This window comes from Rhipicephalus sanguineus, chromosome 2 (genome assembly GCF_013339695.2).
Source record: "Rhipicephalus sanguineus isolate Rsan-2018 chromosome 2, BIME_Rsan_1.4, whole genome shotgun sequence".
NCBI lineage: Eukaryota > Metazoa > Arthropoda > Arachnida > Ixodida > Ixodidae > Rhipicephalus > Rhipicephalus sanguineus.
Window position 1 is genome coordinate 216,271,875 of NC_051177.1, and position 26,124 is coordinate 216,297,998.

Below are 26,124 nucleotides of genomic sequence, written 5' to 3' on the forward strand. Positions count from 1 at the left end.
AATCACGAAGCTGAGAGCCCCATGAAGGATAAGTGCTTGCACGATTTCAATGGTCCTGCATGAACTCCGAGTTGATAGTACTCCTGTAAGAACTGCGGGTAGACAAAGTGAACTAGGTTGCAGCTCTTTATAATGTGGCGAATTCGACTCGGTTGTTTTCATCAGCAGTAATTTATATCAATTTTATTAAATTTCTATTAATCTTTCGAGCATATTATGCTTGTCACCAATAACTGTCACCAAGTGCCTGAAGCAACATTGAGGTTCACAGTCCACATCTGTAACTGAGCAAATATTTTTATTATGCTTTAACTGCTTGTCTTTAAAGGAGTGAATGTAAGGAACGTTTGTCACAAATGTAAACCTCACAAGTTTCCCGTAGAGGTGAAAAGGCAGGCGTCCATTACATGGGCCCTGCAACACTTCTCTAACATAACTGGAAAACACTGCCCGTCAGTAGGCAAGGGTCCTGTGAACACGTGGACCTAATATTGTTGCAATGCACGCAGGAGGGAATTTGCAACTTTGTCTCAAAAACAACTGAAAATCACTCACTGTACTCTTGGGAAGCTACGTCAACGGAGAGAAGGGCACGCTTATTGGCCGATTTGATGATCATGAAAACATCCTCGGCAATATTTATTTTGTTTGCTTTGCATTCAATAAATAAATAATATACATGTTTCTCTCTTCAGAAGCACAGAAAAAGTAACTATCTCAGTACAGTAAAACCTGGTTGTAAAAGACCCAGGAACATGTCTTTAGCAACCAAAAATCCTGAAAACACTGAGGAGTTAGACTAGCTCACCTTATTATACAACAGTACGACAGTTTTAAACACATTTACAGGAAATGGCTTAAAGAAGCCATTCATAATAGTTTGTTTTTTTTTGGTGACTGCAGATCTTCACTTTGCAAGCCTCGCTGTTGCTCACAATATATTTCAGGTGCTCTAGGATACTAGCAGCATACAAAGTGACCAGCACTGCAGACGCTGTGATGGCAATTCAACTCCATTGTCACAGAGTCAGTGTGTGGGAGCAATTATGAAAGCGTGACAGACAGTTTGGTGCAAGAAATGTAACAGCCAAGAGAATGAAAACTGCAGCACAACGTCAGCCACATTGCATGTCTGGGTTGTGTTTCTTCTAAACAGTAGTAAAGAATTTACTCTAGGGACCTGGAAAAGTTATCTTTAGTAACTAAGTGTCTCTGGTAACTGTGTGTCCTGTGTGCAATGTTGTTAACGTGGCAAATATAGGAAAATGAAACAGACTATTTCAAAATGTCGCTTATACCAGAGAGTCTCTTGTAACGAGATTTTACTGTACTTCCACCTCGCCTCCGTCAATCACTCGTCTTTTATTGAGGCTGCTACCGTAATACTAATCAATGCATACATATTGTTGTTTCCAAAACCATTGGCACGCTTGCCATTACATGCTTTGTCCCTTTTACACACATTGCGAGCAAGACGTGTTGCCAGAGGTCGCTTTTGCATTTAGCTAATTCAGTTTGCTCGACAATGCGCTACTTGGATTTGGCTGCTATCCCTTGGTGAAGCTGAGGCAGGATAAGGCCAGTGCACACCAGGCAATGAAAGAGCTTGGCCAGGCCTTTTCACAGTTGAGCATTCTTGTGCTGCATAGTTGCCAAGTCCACCAAGGGTTGCTGCGCCATGAGCCGACGCTAGTGATCACACTGGAAGTGATTTAAACAAGAGGAAGTGCTTATGGGGCGCACTGGCATTGCTTCATACCCTGCAACTCTGCTCGTACTTGACAGACCTGAAAAACGGCAATCGATACGTGAGGCAATAAACTCCAATTGTGAGGTCATTCAATGATTAGTGTTGCAGGGCCTCATTGCTGGAAATAATATTCTGCAAGAGTCAAGCACATGGCAGTCTCTACATTGAGCACAACCAGTTCACGATGGGGTGCTCTTCTGCTCGGGCAACTTGGAGAGTGCCTTCTGCATTTCGCTCAGCACCTCGGACGACTCGGGAGCCTCTGAGATGACCCAGGTTTCCTTCGTGCTCTCAAACTCTTCCCGGCACAGGGGACACGTTGTGTTGGACACATTCCTGCACAAGGTATGGCATGTGATGTTACGCAGACATCTTCCTTTTGTATGCAGTTGTGAACATAGAAAGACCATAAACTTGCCTAAAGGAGTACTGACACAAAACTTTGAAGGCGAGATAGACTTGTGTGGATACACACACATCATCTGCAACAGGTAATATAGCCTACAACATATATTAAAATCAAGCTTAAACCGTGTACCACATAACTGCACATGAAATGGAGCACCTCATGACTTGATATTTACTAAGTATGTGCAGCACGAAGAAACGAGGATATGAGAAGACACATAAATGACGCAGACTGGCGCTGTATGTGTCTTCTCTTGTCCTCGTTTCTTTGCGCTGCACATGCTTAGTATATATCATAACGTACCAACTAGCCCATCAACGTATCCTTCTTGCATCTCATGACATCAAATTGGTGCAAACAAGCATCATGAGTTTGTGTTGGCTGCCATGCTCAGTGTCTTTCACACAGTTGTCAAAATGGTTCTCACATGCATGTGATGCTGTGCGTGGCAAGTGCACGACTCTTTTGTGTGCTCTCATGGCACTCTCTCGGCGCTCTCTGAAACCAATACTGCAACTGGGCACAATAAAAATGTCTACAAATAAATAACCATTGCACACCCGAGCAAACGAGGTTTCCAGCCGTGATAAGTGGATCACTGACTAGTTAATAACTGGAAAAAAACAGGGTGTAAGATTTTCACGTCCGTACTTCTTTAAAAGAACACTAAAGTGAAACAAGTCCTCCCAAAGAACAGTACTGTAATAGACCTTTTTTAAGCACACGAGCTCCACCAACAGACACGCAAGCGCTCATGGGAAAAGTGTGTACGCCGCAGCAGCCGCCGTGACGAGCGCGCGGGCCTCGCGCTGTCGTTTTGCGCTTGCGCCGTGCCAGGACTTTTTAGACGCAGTGAATTTGGCAAGGTGCAACAAGTGACTGCGCAATTCAATCACGAACTTCAGTGTTTAGCTGCGACGGCGATTTCCATCTGTCCCACTGTTGGACCAGCTGAGCGGCTCAGAAGCGTCACCTTTTACTTATTCTTTTTGCGCCAGTGCGCCTTACGGCATAAATGAAAAAAAAAAAAAAAAAACTCGGTTGCCTATCAAGTGCAGAAGCGGTGTATGATTCGCAGATGCATTTAATTGGAATCAACGTCTATCAACATCGTGTAGTCGGCATTTGGGGAAATGAGATACATTCACTGCGTCGCTTGCACCACATATGTGAAGAACAATAACTGCCTACTAACCTTCGTTGGCACTATAACTACAGGTTGGAATAATACTTAGAACAAAGAAAGAAAAAAGCAGTACAAGGAAGGAAATGCACAAACCATCTAGCACTTACTCACACAACTGAAAGTTTATTGCACGCGTGAAAAAAAGCATATATATACAAAAATGGGGGTGTATTACGCATGTCATAATGAGGCAAAATAGTCAATTAGTCAAATAGTCAATTAATAAAGTTGAATTCCTTGTGCTTTAATGACTGATAAGGTTGACACATCGTGTCACGTTATTTGTGACATAATATGCCTCCGAATTTTCTCGCGTTGTCTGATTAGGTTGATGGTACAAAATTAATGTGCTTTCGAAGATGGGATTACACTTGCATGACTGCCATAGCGATGTAAGATGACACGGCTCCATTCAATGAATTTCGATGCTCGCTGAGGCGCGTATTAATACATCAACCAGTCTGGCCGATGTACATGTGCACACAAGAAAGAGAAATTTGCGGTTAACTCCTGCACCATTGACAAAACAATTGGCATGCCTCTGACCGCATTTTTCTTTGCCCACTGCAGAACCCTGCTACATTAATGCGATTAAGCTTACTAGGGGCAGCAAACACAACCTTCAGCCCCACATCGCTTCCCTAAATTCTTCAAGCCATGTGACTTCTTATAAATATGTGGAATAACTGCAATATTTCTAGTTTCTTCATTATTCACGGATGGAGGATGTCCGTATTAATCTTTCTTTGCCATGACAACCGATTTTCACAAACCGATGCAACGATACACAGGATATCCCGCCTCTTTGATCACTTGCAGCTGGAAACTACTGCTCATCTTATGTGCGCAAGTTTTTTTCAATGCCGTGCGTAACCATGACATCACGATTCCTCGTTTAACAATATTCTAATGCGACGATGTGAAATTAAACACCGATTTCAGTGAACGCGGACTATACTGCCCGCAGACATGATCTGTAGTGAAACTTAAAGGCATGTATCAAGAAACTGCAAATTATCAGAGAAAGGCATCTCGCAAGTGAATTCTAGTCCCATCCCTTTACCTTTTTCTTTAAACACGTTTAGAATGTGCTCACTTCTTTGTGCATCGTGTGACTTGTCAATTAAAATCAAATAATCATCTTATACCTGAACACCGTAACACCTCTACAGTTTGATTAAACTCGGTCACGAGCCACTGTGGCATTAAATGCCATAGTGGCTCGTGACTGGGTTTAACCAAACTGTAGAGCCGCTATGGCATTAAATGCCACAGCGGCTTGTGAACAAGCAATCATTGAATAAATACGAATTCGGTGTTCCAGCTCACATTGCTCACAATAGCACGTTTTGACTGCATGTATCGGCACGTGATAACTCGCATGCCGCTTAACTGCTACATCCGGTATGCATCCGCTCGGTGACACCTAAACTGACTGCATCATTCTTTTTGCATTTCTTGCGTAGAGATACATGCAGGTGCGTTCAGATGTGTAGTATTTACGATTTAATAATAGTCAGCCATCAGCGATGCGTTTTTTTTTGTTTGGTGCTCCCGCAGCGCCAACGAGCAGCGAGCGACGGAACAGCCGGCGGGCTCGCCGTACTCGCTTTTCCCATAGTGCTTCGCACGCTCGTGGAGGGTTCTGTGATTGCTTGAAAAAGGTCTATTAATTTTGCTATCATAGGTTAATTATTAGAACAGCAAATGAAAGCCAAAGTTCTGTTTCTTAAATTTCATGCTGAAATGTCAATGCCAGTTTGTAACTGTAAAGCAATAAATTTCAAGTGAGCCGTTTCATATTCTGGTGATGTTAGCACCTGTAAAGTCCCCAAAGTTGCCATGTTACACCTTGGGCTCACTTAGAACATTAACCCATTTTTACCAATACATACAGGCCACAAGCAAATAGCACCAAAATACATAATATTATAGTGAGCTGAAGCGGAAGTGGCGTCGCTGCCAGTCTTACCTATTCTGGCTTGTCAAGCACCTTCTCGTGGAAAGGGGGACATTGCGGAAGTTAATTGGTAGAAGTGAATTAATTTCGTACTTTATGGCCAATCAGTCCTGTGCAAGACAGCAAGGTGGTGCACAAGCGGGACCCATTGTCATTCATCCAGTAGACCACGAAGGCACAAAAGAAAATTTATACAGATCTCACAGGCAGAAAGCTTCCATGATGAAAAACTTATCAAATCCAGGACCAACACAGTGCTTGGTTGGCCACAAAGAAAACTAGCATGCATGTACTTAATATCGATCGACAAGGACTACAGAAATCTAATAAGTATTTAACTAAAAAGACACTGGTTTGTCATCTCATATATGAAATAGTAGGGGTGTACGAATATTCAAATATTTTTTAATAGTGTATGCTATTCGAATGAATTTGCACCGGAATTATACTATACTCAAACCTCGATATAACGAACACGGATATAACGAATTATCGGTTATAACGAAGCAAGTTAAGAATAGTCTTGTCATAGTTACAGTGTTACAAATAAACGTTTATAACGAATTTTCGGATATAACGAAGATATCTTTGTGGCAGATGTGACTTTGTTATAATGAGGTTATAATTTGAAGTATTCAAACTTCCAGAAAATAAATATAATGGTCAAGGGCGTCCGCAGAACTTTTCTCAGGGGGGGCAACTGCTGGGGGTGGTGGAAGGGGGATGGGGGGGAGGTATGGTTGTTCAGCACTAAAAAGGCACCATTTGCGGTCTAAATTACACACATGAGAAAAAATGGAAACGAATTAGTACCAGGCTTAGGAAAATACGTACATTGGATTTTATTAAAGGACAAAGAATTAGACGTGATATGCAAAAATGCAAAGAGTTAGCACCACTTGGTGAAGAAGAGTGCACGGTCAGTCTCACTGCATGCGGGATTTCAACTCGCGCGAAGTGATCACCACCAGCACACAGCACGATATGTTCACCAACATATAACTACAGTCCATCAGTTTTCTTAGAATAGTAGCTGCAACTGTCTGGGATTTTTCTGGGCAAATTGCGTGATGACACGCATGATAAAATCATTCTTGTGTTTCATAACACGCTCTCGGTGCACACTCATCATACAAAGGCCGTCCAACCTGCCATTTGTCATTGTTGAGCATAGTCATGTTTTGACTCTCCTCATGGTACTCACGGAGCAAGAAACATTTAGGAGGTGCAACTCCGCTGCTTGAGGCGACCAGATAACGTCACATTGCTGGAGAGCCACTTCATGCTGGCGGCGTCTGGAGGCACGCAAGAGAATTGCCGCAGTTTCAGTTTCTGAGGGAACCGGCCACACGTGTTGCTCCCACTCCGCCGCAGTGATGGACGGATGGACGCAGAGCGCATTCGTTTCTTGCTTCACCTTTTCCCCTGCAAGACTCGCACCCGCATTTGCAGGTTTCAACAAAATACCTGCGTCCCATCTTAGGCCAGCAAATGCCGAAGAAGAGCGTACTGTGCGCAGCAGCGTTATTACAGCCACAGCCGCTACATAGAAAGAGAGGTTACTGAGAAGGCAATCCACACACAAAAAAAAGAAAGAAAATTGTGGGCCCGCTGAAGCAAACGCCACTGTCGTCTGCTCACGAACGCTGGTAAAGAGAATGCGCGCGGGCGTGCTCGCCCGGCTGCGCCTTCCTAGTAGCGCTTTTTCTTTTTTTGGTGGTTGCAGCTTCGCGCTGTAAGGCGCCACCAATTGAAGTGCCTCCGTCGGCGCATGTTATTTTTAAATTTTTTTTTACTTTATCGGATGCCTGACGGTGCCTGTTCTAATGGGAGTTTCGCCTCCTAAATATTCCTTCCTCCGTGTTGTACTGAAGCAGCGTTCGACGGTGCAGGTGGTAACTGGCAAGGCCAGAGCTACCTCACTGGCTTTTACGACAGTGGGGAAGAATGTCTTGACCTAAAGCAAAAATTCAGAAAAGTTAATGCCAAGGTGTCCTCAGTTTTGTTGAGCCACATCTCATACCAAGATATGCCCTTTTCCTTGAAGTTTTCGATGCTATAAAATTCTTCGAGTTCATTGGCGAGGACAGCAAGCTTAACCCAGCTCAAAGACTTCATTGTAGCTGGATGAAGCTGGAGAAGTTTGACGCTCTTAGCATTAGTCTCAGAAAAGCGGCGAGCTAAAGAAGCAGTGAGAGAGTCCAAGTAGGGCACATATATTGCCACGCGGTAGTATTCCTCCAGCGACTGAATCCCGTAGTTGTCTTAGTGGGTCTGACGAGAAGCTTGTCTTGACACAGATATCGATATGCTTAAGCGATTGGCTGCGTCACTTGCTGTTCTCATGATGTCAGAGAACTGCTCTTCAGCGTTAGTCCGGTGGTCGCGAACAATATTCTGCAACTCAGTGATGTGGCCGTGTACAAAATGAAAGTCCGTGGTTACACTCTGCAGAACGTTCGTAACAGGTTCCCGCCGTGCACTGTACTTCGTTACAATGTGCAAGCAGACGATGAAAGAAGGTGACCTTGTCGTTGCGCAGTAGGTAGTTTCCTCGTTGCAGCATTTGAGGTTGATTCCACTGATGCAAGCTCCTCGAGTGCTTCAACTATGGCCACTTAATGTTGAGAGAAGATCCTAATTGACTTGCATTTTGCAGACTACACTGTTTCACACGGCATCGGAATGTTCGGCACCAATTTCCTTTGAAGTACGCTCTCACGGAAGAAGTTTATGGTTTAAGAAAGGGAAAATAGACAACCATCCGTGGTTGTCTATTTTTTCTTTCTTAACCCTTCCGCCACCTTGCAGGATTCCGCAGAACTGATTTGCAAGTTTATGGTTTGTTTGACGATCCCTACTGTGTTGCGAACATCAGACTTCGTTTATATCGCTGATCACGAGATTCAGTTGGTGGTTTGAGCAGTGGAAAAATAGTGCCTTTCAAAGCTCTTTCTGTATTATTCTACTAACTCCAGCTTCTTTTCCAGGCATTGTGGAGCATCCATCATACCCCAGTCCAATGCAGCTTCAAAGAATCAGCCCAGTATCCTTTAAAAACTTGATGATTGTGGCGGCCATGCAAGCGGAGTTCAGCTGATTCTCCTCTACAAGTCCCATAAAATGCTCTCGAACGCAGGCATCGATTCCTGTCTTGTCAACGAAGCAAATGTAGACATCTGCTCTGTTCCGGCAATATCTGCAGTTTCGTCCAAAAGGACAGGAAAAGCAAACGCTGTGTTAACTTCAGCCACTATTTCCTCCCTCAGGATGTCACCACAGATTGTGATGATCTCGTTCTGGACTTGGACTGAAGTGTACTTTGCATTACCAGGAGAAGATGCAAAGTGTTCTTGAAGCCGAGTATCTCCTGCTTCTACCCAAAAGTCAAGGAGATCATTGAAAACTCCACTGTCAGATTGCTTCCCACGTATTGGCATGTCATGCGTTGCACAAAAGATAATGGTGGAAACGATCGGAAATACTTTCAGGCGGCTCCTTTCAACTTACTCGTGCAGGGCTCTGTTTAGCTGCTGTACAACGAGTAACTTCTTGCCTGACGACATACACCCATAAAGTTCTGTGACGTGGCCATTGCCTCCTGGTGCCATTGTGATTTTACATAATCCCTGCATGCCTCGTGCATTTTTTTGTAGTAACTGAAAGTGCGCACTATAAAGCTACCTTGAGTACCCCGGTGAACATTTGGAGGAAGTGACGCAGACACGACAAAGGGCGCCTTTCAGTGTCACTGAGTACAGAAGCCAATGGCATAATCTGCCAGCCATTGGTAGCGAAAAGCCCTCTTGTCAGGTGTTACATCTTTCTTAAAGTCGTATGTAGCATTTGGCGACCATGGAATAGTCAGAAGGTGTAACTTCAAGTAGTCCAGGACGCACGTGTGTTTAGCTTAGTCTAGAAACTCTCCCAAGTCATATTCTTGAGAAATGTTAGTTTGTTGCTTGCTGTTGTCACTGCTATTTAATCCCAAGCAAGGAGAAGTATCATCGTGGCTTACACTGGCGCAGTAGCTCGCTGATGGTGGAATTCCTTCCATGGTGTGGACGACCTCAGCTACTGTCCGTTGGTGAAAGTTTTCGTCACTAGACTGGTCAAATGCTGGAACACTGTCACACGTCACACTAGAACCGTCCGCCAGACAGCTGAATGACACTCCGTCAAACATCCGTGGACGCTTGAAGAAGCACCGGATATCCATAATTGGGGACTGGACGAGGTAAAGCTGGCAGACACTGCTGGTTTGTAATACTAAAAAATAAATATGCACACTGATTAGAAGGATAATTATTGAAATGTTCACGTAGAAAAGACGAAAGGGCTATATTTACAGGCTAAAACGCGCTCACAAATTCATTCGTCTAGCTCGATCACGCTTGCGCACCCGCACAGTCGAGCAACCACACATGCACTGCTTGCCGCTCGTGCGATATTGATCACATGATTGCACCATAAAGTGCACTCAGTTTTGATAATACTGAAGGGCTGACGTTAAGTCGCACTATAAGTTACCTTTTAAACGCCAGTGTTGTCACACTTACAAAAACACATCAATCCACCTCGTAACGCTTGGCTCAAAGCCATAAAGTACAGCTGTGAAGAAGAAGACGCGCCGCCGGTCAGCAGTATCGTGAACGCTCGCCGCGCGCTGCTGGTCGCTGGCATCTTTCTGGACGGTGCTCTGCCCCGACTCGCTGTGTTTGTTCAAAGCGTCACCACAGGAACGCATCGCCAATAAACCTCGTCTCAATTGGTGGAGGTGCCGGGGTCCCCGTCAACTGAACCTGGAGCTGCGAAGCAGAACACTTCCGCCCGTCATGACAACCAACGTCGACCAACCGGCCCCGTCCGCCCAGTCCGGCAGCGGCACCGGAGTTCCTCGGCTGAGGGACCCCAAGGTTTTCAGCGGCGCCGATGAGACCGACGTAGAAGACTGGTTCACTAACTACGAACTGGTGAGCGCGCACAACAAGTGGGATGACGCCGACAAGTTGACCCATGTCGTATTTTATCTCACTGACGTTGCCGAAATGTGTATCACAACCACAAAAGCGACATCCCGACATGGTCAGTATTCAAGACGTCTTTCGCTGAAGTGTTTGGCCGACCCGCTGTCCGCAAATTTCGCGCCGAACAACGCTTGCGCACTCGAGCACAGAAGACGGCCGAAACGTTCACGAGTTACATTGAAGACATCATCGATCTCTGTAACCGTGTCAACGCCGCCATGCCTGAGTCTGACAAGATTCAGCACATCCTCAAAGGGATCGACGATGGCGCATTTCAGATGCTCCTGGCCAGGAATCCTCGCACCGTTACGGAAGTCGTCACCTTATGTCAAAGTTATGACGAGTTGAGGAAGCAGCGCGCCCTGACTCGGCCATTTTCCTCGCACGCCGACTCGCTCTCGAGTCTTGGTACTGTTCCCGAGCACTCGCCGACGCTTCAGGAGATCAAGGACTTCGTGCGCGAAGAAGTTGCTCGTCAACTTCTTACGTTTGAACGACTCATGGACAACACATTGCGTGGCCTCAAGTGGTCTATGTGTTTATGCTACCTCGACGATATTGTCGTTTTCTCTCCCGATTTTCCTACCCATCTACATCGGCTCAGACAGGTTTTGACGTGTTTAACCAACGCTGGACTGCAACTCAACCTCAAGAAGTGCCGCTTCGCCGCGAGAGAGCTGACCATCTTAGGCCACATAGTATCTAAGCACGGTGTTCTACCCGACCCTGCGAAACTTCGTGCCGTCGCCGAGTTCCCGAAGCCTGTTACCATTAAAGAGCTTCGAAGTTTTGTCGGACTGTGCTCCTACTTCCGGCGCTTCGTCCGAAATTTCGCGTCCATCATGTCGCCGTTGACCCAGCTCCTACGCGGTGACACAGACATCTCCTCCTGGTCTCCTGAGTGCGACGTCGCGTTTGCTACGCTCCGTCGTCTGCTCACCTCTCCTCCCATCCTTCGCCATTTCGACCCAACAGCTGCAACTGAAGTGCATACAGACGCTAGTGGGGTCGGCCTTGGCGCTGTCATCGCCCAACGTAAGCCCAGCTACTCCGAATACGTCGTCGCCTATGCGAGTCGCACGCTGACAAAAGCAGAGACCAATTACAGCGTCACTGAAAAGGAGTGCTTAGCTCTAGTATGGGCGCTTACCAAGTTCCGCCCGTATCTGTACGGTCGCCCGTTCGACCTGGTAACGGATCACCATGCCCTTTGTTGGCTCGCCACGTTGAAAGATCCGTCTGGCCGACTAGCCCGTTGGGCACTCCGAATTCAGGAGTACGATATTCGCGTCATCTATCGCAGCGGACGCAAGCACTCTGACGCGGACGCCTTGTCCCGCTCGCCTCTACCTCCAGACTCGGCCTGCGCAACGAACTGCACAAACTCAGTCACATCTCTCGACATTGACTCCGTTGCTACTGAACAACGCCGTGACCCATGGATCGCTTCTCTTTTCGGCTATCTTTCTGGAGCATCGACCACTCCTGCATCCCGATCTCTCCGACGCCAAGCTGCCCATTTCACCATTCGTGATCGGGTGCTACACCGACGGAACTACGCTCCCGCAGGCCGTAAATGGCTCTTGGTCATTCCCCGCAGCTTAAGATCACAAATATGTGCTGCCTTCCACGACGATCCACAATGTGGCCATGCCGGAGTTTTCAAAACCTATGAACGTATTCGCCATCGCTACTACTGGCGCGGCATGTACAACTTCGTACGAAAATTTGTTCAGTGCTGCCCTGACTGTCAGCGTCGCAAATCACCGCCTTCACGCGCGTCTGGAGCCTTGCAGCCACTTCCGTGCCCTGCCAACCCCTTCGACCGCGTCGGCATAGATCTCTACGGCCCACTTCCGATGACACCGGATGGCAATCGGTGGATCATAGTCGCTGTGGACCATTTGACACGCTACGCCGAAACTGCTGCGCTGCCAAGTGCCACAGCGCGGGACATAGCGTCTTTCGTCCTACGCCGATTCATCCTTCGACATGGCGCACCTCGGGAACTCCTTAGTGACAGAGGTCGAGCCTTCCTCTCGGAAGTCGTCGAAGCTCTGCTTTCCGAATGCCACGTTGTTCATCGACGGACCACGGCATACCATCCGCAGACTAACGGGCTCACCGAACGATTCAAACGCACCCTCGGTGACATGCTCGCGATGTACGTGACATCTGATCATGGTAACTGGGACCGCGTTCTTCCATTCATAACGTTCGCATACAACACCGCGACACAGTCTACCACGGGATTCTCACCTTTCTTCCTCCTGTATGGCCGCGAACCTTCGCACACCATCGACACTCTCCTACCATATCGTCCGGACGCTTCCGAATGCCCACCTGTGTCCGAAGCTGCCCGACAAGCCGAAGAGTGCCGCCAACTCGCGCGCACCTTTACATCCCAAGAACAACAGTGCCAGAAGGAAAACAACGCCGACTCACTTCGAAGTCCCAGCTATTCCTCTGGATCTCTTGTATGGCTGGCTGTTCCCTACCAAACTCCTGGGCTTTCCTCAAAACTCGTCCCAAAGTACGAAGGGCCTTACCGTGTTTTGGAGCAAACATCCCCGGTGAATTTTATCATTGAGCCAGTTTCCCCATCTGACAACATGCGCCGGCGTGGACGTGACCTCGTCCACGTGGCACGTCTCAAGCCATACCACAGCCCTCTGCCTCCAGACTCCTAGGTCGCCAGGATGGCTCTTTTTCGGCGGGGGCGAATTGTGAAGAAGAAGACGCGCCGCCGGTCAGCAGTATCGCGAACGCTCGCCGCGCGCTGCTGGTCGCTGGCATCTTTCTGGACGGTGCTCTGCCCCGACTCGCTGTGTTTGTTCAAAGCGTCACCACAGGAACGCATCGCCAATAAACCTCGTCTCACAGCATAGAAGTACTCGCTGACTGATTCCCACAATCCGTGGGATCTGCCGAACTTTTTTGCCTCACCTGTCGTTCTTTCACTACCATCTCTAACGCTGTTTGCTCCTGTCCAAATGATGTACCAACCAGCCCAGACCAGCAGTGAGGTGAAGCACTCATTCAGGGTCAGGAGCAGCATACACATAAATGTAAGTGACACAACCTACCAGGGGCGTAGCCAGGGGGGGGGCTTATGGGGCTTCAGCCCCCCCCCCGAAATTTTTCGTGCTCTCATACACCACCAACCAGCGGCGTCACCCGGGTGGTGGGATTTATTGGGCTTCAGCCTGATTATCATTTATTTAATTATTTATCTTTTTATGACCCTCAAAATGTTAGCAGAAGCAAGTTTGATATCGGGCTCTACACAGATGGCTCAAAAGTGGATGATGACACAAAACATCAACTGCTAGCTTCTCCTTGGATTCCTCCGCCATGCTATATGTTTAAGTCTATGAACGATTTTAAGCAGAAACGAATGTTTACGTGGCTTGGCTGGACAGGTACCGATGGCTTAGCTTCTCAGCGCTTCAAGAGGGTGCGTTTTGCCGAGTGTGTGTCCTTTTTAGCAGAAGTGAGATTGGCAAGGGCCAACATGCGCGCACTAAGGCCCTCGTATCCAATCCATTTCAAAAGTGGAAGCACGCCCTCGAAGTCTTCGGTGCACATGAAGTCACTAAATATCACACTGACGCTCATCTGGTAGCCGATAGTTTTCTTCAAACCTTCTCAGGATGTGTGCCCAGTGTTGTTGATCAGCTGGACCATGGCAGGCAAATTCAAATAAGAGAGATCCGAAGGAAGTTACAGCCTATTGTTGAGACAGTTCTCTTTTGCGGGTGGCAAGGTGTGGCTCTCCGTGGACATAGAGACAGTGGTCCCATGGATTCAAGCACAGCCTCCTCTACAAATACAGGCAACTTCAAAGAGCTACTTCGCATGCGCGCGGATTGTGGCGACACAGACAAAAAAAAAAGCATTTGGAAAGTTGCCCAAATAAGGCCTCATATTTTAGTTTATATGTACAAAACCACATTATAGAAATCTCTGCTGCAATCATCAAGGAAAGCCTAGTCGCAATAGTAAACGCTGCAGGCTGCTTCTCCGTACTTGCTGATGAAACGACGGATGTTGCAGGTATCGACAGCTTACTGTTTGTGCAAGGTACCTTAATAAGGATGCGAACGGAATCGAAGAAGTGTTCTTAGGCTTTATGCCAATTCACGACCAAATGGCCGGGCCCTGGCCGACACCATCATAAGGCTCCTTATAGAAATGGGAATTAACATGCAGCATCTCCGTGGTCAAGGCTACGGTGGTGCAAGTTCGATGGCCGACAAAACGAATGGTGTTCAAGCTGCTGTCCGTGAGAAATATCCAGCCGCACTCTATGTATTCACTGCGCGTGTCACTCCCTTTATCTAGTTGTGTGTGCAGCATGCTCCATCACAGACATTCGAAACTCTTTTGGGACTCTGAAGGCGACGTCAGCCTTTTTCCGTAAATCTTCTAGCCGCAAACACGTTTTGCGAAAAGTGATAAGTTTGAGCTGTCCTGAGCCTACAAGGCAGCGCCTTTTGGGACTATGCGAAACGCGCTGGGCCGAGAAGCACGATGCAGTGCTTTCATTTGTGAGCCTCTTTCAGCCGTTGATCGCAGCACTAGAGGAGACTAAGTTTAACGGAAATGGCGAAAGTCCAGTGCAGGCAAACAGTCTAATGTTGGCACTCTTTTCACCAGCGTTCCTTGTAAGCCTGCATGTGACGGAACACGTGTTAGCACTGACTTTGCCACTGTCAAAGAAGCTGCAGACGAGGAGTATCGACATGAGCGCTGCCATTGACGACATAGAAGTGATACAGCAGACAATTGAAAGTGACCGCAAGAACACGAATGTTTCTTTCTCAAAAATATTCGCACAAATGCAGGCAATGGCAGAAAAACTGAATGTGGAGATCACCAGCCGTCGAGCCGGTGTCCGGAAGCAAAACCTTGGGAGCAATGCATTCGAAAGTGCGGAAGAATATTTTCGCAGAACCCTGTTCATTCCGTTCATGAACCACGTACTAGCCCAGTTAAACCAACGGTTCGAACAGCACAGGACACTTCTAAAGGACTTTTCATTAATTGTATCATCCGCAATACCACCAATGCAAGATGATCGGAAGAAAGGAGCAGAAAATCGCCTAACTGTTTTTGCGCATGACGTCGAAACGAGGGCAGCTTTGGGAGAACTGCGACTATGGTGGACAAAGTGGGCGAACAAAGCAGCAAACCAGAGCCCCGGTACAGGAACCGATGCCCTCTCTCATTGCGACAGCAGGTTCTGTGCGAATGTGTACAAGCTACTCCGGATTCTAGCAACCCTTCCAGTGACCACTGCCAGCGCAGAGGGTACGTTTTCAAGCATGAGGTTACTTAAGAACTACTTACGCTCCACGATGTCTGAGGAACGCATGGTTGGCCAGGCACTTCTGTACGCCCACAGAAATGTCGACATCAGCGTGTCGGAACTCATTGACCGCTTCGCTAAGCTTCCTCGCCGGGTCAACGTTGTCCTTTGATACCGAGCAGGACAAAAATCAGCGCAAACGAAAGGAAAAGACACTACTGTTCCACAGTTCAGGTCAATGAGCCCGTAATTCTGACGCAATATTATTGTTCACCACCTTTTAAAGCCGTGAGGATTTTGTACCTTTTAGCAGTTAACACTGTGACCTAATATAAACATAAGAATACGGGCATCAGGTGGACATTACCAGCCAATCGACAGCTTCACCTTGTTCACTGAGAGGTCGGCATACGCGGCGTTACCAAACAAATTCAACTATTGGGAAGCCGTTCTAACAGCATTGTTTGTTACTTTCATTTGTCGTTTTTGTTCTTCATTGCTTTTTGAAATAGAAGCGGCAACCTTCCTTTAAATTGAGTGCACAATAGTGGTTCGCACTTTTAAAACAGTTTTGAAGTAGTTTCTTTCATTATTTCTGCGCTCTTCCTTTATAGTTCTGTTTACATGGTGCGTCCGAGTCAGCAGCTTGGCCCAAGGACATATCAGTTGGCCATTATGTATAGTGATCATTGCTTAGTTCCGTTTATTGATTGCATATTTAAATGTACATTTGTGAAGTTTTGCGTAAGCATACTGCGCACTGTTTCCGGTGACTTATATTTTGCCCGTATTCGAGGTGTACTTTCCCATTCTTGCTTTTCCCTGGCCGCATCATTTGTGCAAAAAGATTAACATTTTGCGTAAACAATCTGCATTAAAATCCTGGTTATTTCGTGGACTTCATTTTTTTGTTATCAGGCACCTCTTCAGTTCACAGCTGATGCAGTTCCGAAGTTTACGTGATATTTGCCGTACCTGTTACACACACACACAAACACAAATATTGAAAAGATTGAAGACAGTTATTCCTGGAAAGATTTTGCGGGCATTCCAACATAATATTTTTACGAAAAAACACATTTCTTACTCGTTCTTAACAGAGGGCAGCATTCAAGAAGTGATTTGCAGCATCTAATACAAATTGTCACTGGTAATACATATTAATGGTAATACCAGTGACAATGTATGTACATGGTAATACATGTACATACCCACGCCGCTTTTGGAAAATTATGAAACCGGACGACAAAACCACAGTCTCTCTTTGTGACACTTCTGGATCCCCCGTTGCCGACTGCGACGTTCCATCCGTCAACTCTGCATTTTGTTCAGTCTTTACTAACGAACCTAACAACGAACTTCCTGATTTTCCGCATTTTGCTTTTCCGCCAATGCTAAAGATTACATTCAATTCAGAGGGAATTGTAAAAGTTATTAACCAATTAAAGAACTCTTCGTCATGCGGTATAGATGGCATAAACGCCAAAATTCTGAAAAATACTAAGCATGTATGTAGTTCCATATTGTCAATCATTTTTCAGCAGTCACCCGACACAGGTGAAGTCCCATTAGACTGGAGAGTTGGGAAGGTCTTTCCGTTCTTCAAGAAAGGTGACCGCTCATTTGCAGGTTACTACCGACCAATCTCGCTCACTAGTGTTTGTTCAAAGATCATGGAACACGTCATCTTTTCTCATGTTGCTACATTTTTATCATCCGTAAACTTCTTTCACCCAAACCAACATGGCTTTCGTAAAGATCACTCATGCGAGACCCAACTAACATTATTCCTGCACGACATTCACCTTCATATGGACCGTAACATCCCAATTGACACACTGTTCTTAGATTTTGAAAAAGCCTCGCGTCTAAACTTTCATCGGCATGTTTTTAACTGGATTAAAGCATTCCTAACAAACCGTAAACAATTCGTGCATGTTAATGATCACTCCTCCGACCTCTCGCATGTCTTGTCCAGCGTGCCCCAGGTTATCGTCCTAGGGCCTCTTTTATTCCTAATATACATTAACGATATTCCGCTTTCCGTTGAATCTAACATCCGTCTTTTTGCTGATGATTGTGTCCTCTACCGCCCTATAAATAACCCCACCGATGTCTCCTCTCTACAGCATGACCTCTCACGCATTCAGCAGTGGTGTACCACCTGGTTGATGTCCCTTAATGCGAAAAAAACATCACTAATTTCTTTCCATCGTCGCCGAAACCACACGCCGGCTACTTACACAATCAACAACTGTCATATAGCTGCTACTGACTCGATTAAATACCTGCGTGTCCATCTTTCGAGTAACCTATCTTGGGGCGACCATATAAATCACATAATTCACTCCGATAACCGCGCTCTCGGGTACACACGCCGTAATATTTCCATGACACCACCTTCCGTTAAACTACTCGCTTATAACACCATTGTCAGACCAAAACTTGAGTATGCAGCTGCTGTCTTTGACCCCCACCAAACTAATCATATCGAAATACTTGAGTCAGTACAGAACCGAGCAACCAGATTCATTGTTTCAGATTATTCCCGCTACTCGAGCGTCTCCGCCCTCAAATCCCAGTTAAATCTTTCTACCCTCGCTCTTCGTCGTCGTATTGCACGTCTCTGCCTTTTTCACAGATTCTTTTATTCAACCCCGCGTGACAACCACCTCATCCAGCCGGTCCATCGAGGTCATCGCACAAGTCATCCAAATGCTGTGATTCCGCCATGTGCCCACACCACCTCATTTCAGCAGCCCTTTTTGCGCACCACCCGAGACTGGAATGACCTTCCGAACGAAGCAGCAGTCATCCGCGATTTTGCGCGCTTCAAAAATGCCATCCAGGAAGCAGACTCAACCACATCCTAACATACACCTTCATCGATACCGCCATTTTATGACGCCCACCCCTCATGTAAAGTCCCATATGGGACCTTTGAGGATATAATAAATAAATAAATAAATAAATAAATAAATAAATAAATAAATAAATGTTATTCATATACTTAGTCGTTCTAAAAATTCAATGAGGAGGTCGCGCTGCAACGTGAGCCCCCCCCGAACAAAATTCCTGGCTACGCCACTGCAACCTACACCAAGGAAATGCTGGGGAAGGCCCAAGAAGCCTTCACCGAGGGACCCTCAGCAAGGAGGCTTCCAAAGTGACATAAGGCGGCCTCATCGCAAGGATGGCTTCCTTACTGAGGTTCGGGCCAAATGACAGCCTCAGGGTGTCTACCGAGTTGACATTTTTAAATTCCCCGAGTTTTCCAGGTTTTCCCTGAGTGTTTTTGCTAAAATTCCCTGAGTGAAATAGAACTTTGTTTTATGTCAAGATCGGTAGAGACCATGTCGCTCGATGATGTCACTCTCTAGTGTGCACGTTAAAAAATAAAAACAACTTAATCCCATTTAAGTAGTACAGAGAAAAGTTAAACCTTAATATAGCGAAGTTGGTAAAAGCAGCAACTCACTTCCTTATATCAAAACTTCGTTAAACTGAAATTCTACTTTTCATGCAAGGCATAGTTACCGAAGGATTAATTTTAAACTGAAAATGCCACAAGAATGCTCGACTAATACGGCAACATGAAAAAACTTATTTTTTCGTGAAAAAAATCAATTCTGTGCAGCAATCAGAGTTAGATGCCTCTCCAGAGTGTCACGTGTAAAGACGAAAGAAACGCAGGTTTAACGCACTGTGGAATTGAGCTTATTCTGCTGCTGCGGGTTGTTGTCAAATCCTCGCGCATTGCTCAGAGCAGTGCGACACCTTTGCTATCATGTTTCCCAGCCGAATCATTTGCTCTACACAAATGCGCAACATTGAAAACCGTCGCACGTTAGAAAAAAAGTCACAGTTTCACCACGAGAGCGAAATAGTGAATCCGACAGCAACAAAGAGGAATTTTCAACGAATATCGGCTACCAGCTCATTCCTTCAGGAAACACAGCCGCTGCACTAAAAGAAGTGCCCTATCTATGGCTCCGGGGCAAATCCAGGTGCCTACTTTAGGGGGGGGGGGTCTACAAAGGCCGAAGCCAGTGCCTGAGCAGTGCATTTTGGTGGGTCACGCATATTTACAACAGCCCAGAGGGAATTATGGTGGCACCTAAGAAGCCTTCGTTGAAAATGTGCATAGGGAAGCAGGAAAGGGTAGAGCGATGAGGAGAGAGGTAGAGAGCAGAGACAATATACTCTTTACCCCTTTTGGGCAGTGGTAGGCTAAGCAACTCGACAAAGGGGGCAAGCTCAACAGGCAGCCTGACAAAGGAGGTGGACGACAGGCACTGAAGGGAAGCGGCGGGGGCTGGCTTTGGGGAGGGAGGGGGAGGAGGCGATCGCCGCTACCCCTCCCCCCCTCTAGATCCGCCACTGCTATGGCTTCAACGAAAGTTTTGCAATTAGAGCACATCACCTACAAAGGTATGAGCTGTCTGCTGATCCCCTTTAAGATACCGCGGCACACCCGATCACACCCGCTGGTACAAAGTACGCACTTCCTGCCGGACTCACGCAACACCCCCCTCCCCAACCCTCCGGCTCTTATCTCCATGTGCCCATCACGGAAAAGAGACGGTCGGCTCGTTTCATCTCTGCCTAATTTAAGCCCCGTTTGTCAGCAGCACTAGCGCACTTTCACTCGCACATGGAGCATACGACGCGCGGGGTGATGTAATCGCGATTTGGACTTGATAAGATCATGGCGAAGGCAAATCTATATAATTGCTATCGCAAAAAAAAGAAAAAGAAAAGCATAGCTGCGGGCTAACATCGCATGAAAGCATGGCTACACCCTGAATTACGGCACATCCGATTATGGTAGACACGTTACTGTTTTCCGACATCGCGCACCGAATCGAGCAAGTGGTACCCGTGCCGGTGTCGTGAATTTCGGTCGCCCCTATGCCTTGGCTCTGAAAAGTTTTGTAATTCAGCGTTGTAGCAAAACATCCACGTGGTGTGGCTAGTAATTGAGAGCTGTAGCCCCCAAAAATATCGGTCGACTGCCTAAAGCTTGTTTCAGCAGTGCCCTAACCGGAAAAAGAAAAGGAAAAAGCTTTCACTTGCTGTGAATCGGCCCGTTAGTTACGCTCGCTCTCGCCTGGAAATTTATTCTATTCTTCACTGAGTACTAAATAGCGTCTTTGAAGCTCGGGATCAGAGCGAGTGAGCTCTCTGATAACGGCCAACAAGCGCCGTCGTCTTTTTTCTTGCCAATCGTGATGGCTTGCAAGATACCAGCCTTGTCGACGACATCATCTTCCTGAACGATCGCGATCGCTTGCAAGATAACGCAAGCTCGTTACATCCACTGCTACCACTTCTACAACTAATCATGCTTGCTACTTGACATGCGGCGATAACAAAAGCACCATATCGGGCGCTAACGCACAGCACACACGACTAAGAATACAGAACTACACCGCGATGTGTCGTGGTTCATGGTGACCGCATGCCCCGCATTAGCCGGAATCTCTCCTACTCCACCGCACCGAAGGCGATGACAGCATCGAGGTGCACTATTTCCCCGCAGCCGCAGCGGCCGTTTGATTTGAAAAATGCGCTTACAAAATATCGAGCCAGCGCTACCGCGACTTTCATTGCCTTTCAATAAAGTTACTGTGGATTTTCCCTATGGAAGCACAATTTCCCCGAGTTTTCCCTGAGAATTTCCAGACTACCCAAAATCCCTGAGAATTCCCGGTTTTCCTGGTCGGTAGACACCCTGAGCCTATAAACAAGACAGCATTGCGACATGACAAGCACAAGGCAAGGCCTCTCATTACTTGAAACAGACAAACACAAAGGTGGTGCCACTGGGTGCTGGTTTTAACGTGCTAAAAAAAAGCAAGACTTACTTTCTGACACAAAAAGAAGCTGCCAGAAGTGCGTAAAATACAATTTTACGCCATAGATTCTTGTTTTCAAGCAAAATAAGTCTCTCTGTATAGGTGTTTCACCTCTACCGATTGGTTGACCCACATCACTGTTGGGTGACACTAGCGGTTATACCTTCACCACTTTCTGGGCAAAATTAAATATTCTGCGTTTATGAGAGAAAAGCATGCTTGTTGCCGCCAATGTGACAATGAATCTTCTCATTTTCACCACAATAAAAGAAATTGTTCCGTACAGTAGACAGTCCCTTTCAACTTTCAGCATGGCAGCTGTGAAGAGGACTTAGTAAATGCTCCGTTGCACCAGAAATGTAATCACTGGCTTAGGTTCCAGAGATTTGATTTTTTTTAGACGTTACTAAAATTAACCTTTTCAGACTACCCTACTATTCAAACACTTCTTAGGGCTGAAATGCTGACCTTACTGACTTAATTACAGTGAAGCTCAACAATGCTCGAAATCCTCAATGATGATGCCGGGATGCTTTTTACTGTAGCTGCTTGTACAGACAGCAAAATAAACGAATGACGTGCTACATGTGCACGGACTCACCACTGCTCAATGCAGTGCAGGCAGTAGCTGTGCGTACAGGGCAGTGTCACCTCTGGCCTGTGCTCCATGCAGATGCAGCACTCCTCCAGCTCAGTACCAAGGACGCTGAGAATGAGAGGGAAGTATCATCAGAACTTTTGTTTGACAGGTCGCGAGAAGTACAACATTCAGAAATCACCCCTTCCTCCCCATTTGCACTTTTCTTTATTCCATTTTCCTTTCCTTTGATTAATCAATAAAGTTCCTCCATCCGCAGGGATACTTCAGCATTTATATAAGTTGAACCTGGATGTAACGAAATTGATGAATGTCAGTAATATTTCGTTATACAGTCGAACACGGATATATCGAACCCACATACAGTGAAACCTCGTTAATACGTACCCGCTTTAAGCGTACTAACGGTTAAAACGTAGTTGCTACGGATCCCCAACCGAGTTTCATAGAGCCTAATGCATTCGCTGACCGCTTAAGCCGTAGTGCTTCGTCCTACGCCTACCGGTTAGCGCGTACCCTGCGTACCGTGATAACTTTTTGTGACATAAAATTTTGCTGCGCCGCTGAACTTCCGGATGCCATAATGTGCCGCCAAAGGTTTCCCGTCTTTTCGAGAAGTGCGTAGATTGGTCGATCACTGATTCCGACTTCCGCGCGATTGCAGCGACGCCTTTGCATGTAAGCATCGGGAAAGAACGAGGGTGAGGCGGCGGCCACCGACGAACGCGCCAGCATGACTTATCGCCGGCAACCTATCTGCTCGGGCACGCGTGCGGCGCAGCACTACTTTAAGTGATTTTAGCGGAACTGATTCAATAAAACTAAACCCCTAGGGTTGGGCGGATTAAGCCTACTGCACGTCTTTAATAGGCGACAACCTGCACGCGCTGGGCCGCCGATCCCTGCCGCGTCATTGTGCGGGGCCGTGCTCAAGCACGCGCCACTTTGTAAAAACGAAAGCAGCCCGCTGTTGCGGAGTTGAGCGTTGCTGGTCGCGGGCGAAGCGAAACCTCTTTGCATTGACGCTAGCAGGCTAAACGCAAGCGTACAGCACAGCAAGCGTAGCGCTGTTGTAACCATACTGCACGCTTTTATTGGGCGACCACCCAAACGCGCTTCCGTCCACTGCCAGGACCGCTAGAGCGTTGCGAAGTGCGCATCGCTTGCAGGAAGTTCGTCATCGCCGCGTTAACCGAACAAGCTACTCACCGCATCTGTGCACAATCTGGAGCGAAGCGGGTATGAAGAACACTCCCACGACAAATGCGCGCGTGCGGTACAGCAAGCGGCCCAGCAGTGACGGCGTGAGCCAAGAAAGCGACGCGCTGCACGCAACTAGCCGGGAGACGATCGGCTCCACGCAGCCGTACCGCGTTTCAGTGGAACTGCGTCAGTTTTTGTTTAGGAGCAGATCGCGGCACAGACGCATGCACATATATCGCGGAAAGCCGACACTGTCTGTTCTGTTGCTATGTCGGTCACTGCGTATGCTGGACCCTGTAATAGTTCCGAAATGCTCCTTGGCGTCGCCACCGCGCGTTATCGGACGGTCGTGCGAGAGTACCAGAATCTTTTCTCCACTTTGGCAAAGAGAAAGAAAAGGCTTTGCAATGGGTACTTTAGGCAATATTTGCTGTGGCACTGTATTTATTTCTTTGCTGGCGGCGATGGCGTACGCGAGGAGATGCAAATTTTTACTTAGTGGTTAATGCATACTACCGTTTAGTGCGTAGTTATGCGGCGTTTCCGGCAGGTACACATTAACGAGGTTCCACTGTATATAGAATTTTCGGCTATATCGAACTCTCAAATTATCCCCTTGAAAATCCTTTGTAAAAGTATAGAAATTCGCACGTTTATATCGAACAGTATTTTTACCCGCCATCGGATATATCGAATGCTGCGCGAGCTGGAAGGTGCGCTTCGGCACTCGCTGCGCACCGCAACCTTTGCCACCTTCGCGGCACGCGCTTCCGCCGACACCCGAAACGCTCGCAAAACGTAAGGGTGAGAGGGCTCGGACTGTACTCCTGTTGGGCGCATTCTCCAACTTGCGGGACAGCTTTTTTTTTCTTCTTTTGTCCTCTCTCTCTTTCTCATGCTTTCTCCGCGTTACCGTCGGCTCGGAGAACAGGAACGAAGGAGCCGGTGGCCTCCTCCTTTCGCCTTTTCTTTTTTTTAGAGCAGGGACGAAGGACCCGGCGGCTTCCTCCTTTCGCCTTTTCTTTTTTCTTTTTTGTTGCTGTTTTGCGAGTTTTGATCAGCCAACCACAGCACGCGCCTTTCGTATTTGCTCAGCCAACCACAGCTCGCGCCTTTCGTACATCGCTGCTGCCCTTGCAGGTAGCCCGGGTAGCCATCGCCGCCATCGCGACTGATCGCGAGCGCTTTGTTCGCGGAGTTCACTTCCGTGAGTTGTCACATACCACCGCTTTCCTCTTTTGCGTGCAGGCTGTGCAAAGGTGCTGCGGACTGTTTGAATTCTCGACTTCTCATGTAGCAATGGCCAGTGTCAAGAAGCACAAGAACACAGTGGCCAACTACTTCTGGAAGGCAGGCTTCGTGACGGCGGAACTTGCGGAAACCGGTGAAGAGAGACGACGAGCGCATAGATGACGCGTTTCGCGAGTTGTCGTCCCTCTTCCTGGCTGCCGTTCCACCCGAAGTGTCTGCGAACGATTTCGTGGAAGTGGACTGCAATGTTCAGACTGTTGCGCACTGCATCGATGCATCGACAACAAAACACGCACAACCTAAAAAAGCAAACAAAATCAGGTACGCACAACAGTGACACCTGGTGTCACGATGAGTAAATGAAAAAAAAAGGAAAAAAAAAACGTAGATCTGCCACAGAGCGGCGTTAGGGGAGCTAGTGGCTTTCACTATCATTACCATCGCAGCACACCGGATCGAGTGCTCTGGCTCACTGCGCTCGCATGCGTTCCTCTCGCGATCACCGCATGCCTTTTTTCAGCAATTGTAAAAGTTATGCATTATTTATCAAGATTTTCGGCAGATCTACTGCTCAAATTAATGAATGATGAGCATGAAAAATTCGTTACACCCAGGTCATTTGCCACAATGCCTTCGTTACATGGAGGTCAACAATACAGAGGCTTCTATGGGAAACGTGCGGCACTTACAGGTGGTGCAACAGTCAAATGCACCAATGTGCTGCCACGAGCGGCACTTGTGGCCACTTCATTTTCAACTAGCGTGCCACGAACCATTGTCTCTCCGTCTGCTACGGCCACGTTGCATGCAAGTGTGTTTGCGTAAAGGCTACAAATTTGATAAAACCACTAGGCTTTCAGATTGTTGGCAGCGCAGGATTCTTTTAGGGCCTCAGGCGAAGAGAAAGGTCAAATTATACAGAATCAACCATGTTTTCGATGTGACAGAAAGCACGCACGTGTGACGGAGTGTTTTGAAAGGGTGATTTGGGCGGCCGGCCAGCGTAAACCTTGAAGCATAGGGCGTCACCATCGATGTTTGTATGCATTCTTGCTTGCCAATTTGCCTGCTTTTTGTTGAGTAAACGATGAGGTTTGTGTCTGACGTGTCTTAGACAACCCCTTGCGATGGGTGCAAATAAAACCTACGATCGCCGAACAGCACGTGTTGCATTTAGCAATGCGTGGCAGTTCCGCGAAGTTTTCCCGTGTTGTAGTTCAGCTCCGTTCGTAGACATTGCTCGGGCTGCGTGAGTCATTCAGTAACTTTGTCACGTGCTAGAATTGCACGTGATATCTTAGCTGTCACGTAGTACAATAGAACGGCGTGGCGCGGCTTTCCTTGCACGCACCAGTACAAGGGGAATACAATTTAAAATTCTCGTGGTTTGCGATGCATTTTGCCAGGCATGAGGAGCTTCTTCCTAAATGTTCCTGCTTACAAACTGCACAGTCTGCAAACTGCGCCGCTAGACGAACTGCGGTATGGTGGAAAAACAGCAGCAGCGTGCGAAGGAAGATTGCTGGATCTGTCAGTGGCTTTCCGCCAACGAAATGTAGACTGCGAACCCA

At 47.1% G+C, this 26,124-nt stretch overlaps 1 protein-coding gene across 2 annotated transcripts in view; it reads right to left on the reverse strand.

Moving 5' to 3' along the window:
- Positions 1-281: 281 nt before the first annotated feature.
- Positions 282-26,124, reverse strand: part of LOC119384079 (RING finger protein 141-like) — a 62,026-nt gene continuing 36,183 nt past the window's right edge. For both annotated transcript variants that reach the window (XM_037652359.2, XM_037652360.2), the window contains exons 5-6: positions 22,103-22,207; positions 282-2,086 (exon numbers count right to left, since the gene is read on the reverse strand). In XM_037652359.2, the coding sequence (XP_037508287.1) occupies positions 1,930-2,086; positions 22,103-22,207 (262 nt within the window). In that variant the 3' untranslated portion in view covers positions 282-1,929. The remainder of the gene's footprint in view (positions 2,087-22,102; positions 22,208-26,124) is intronic.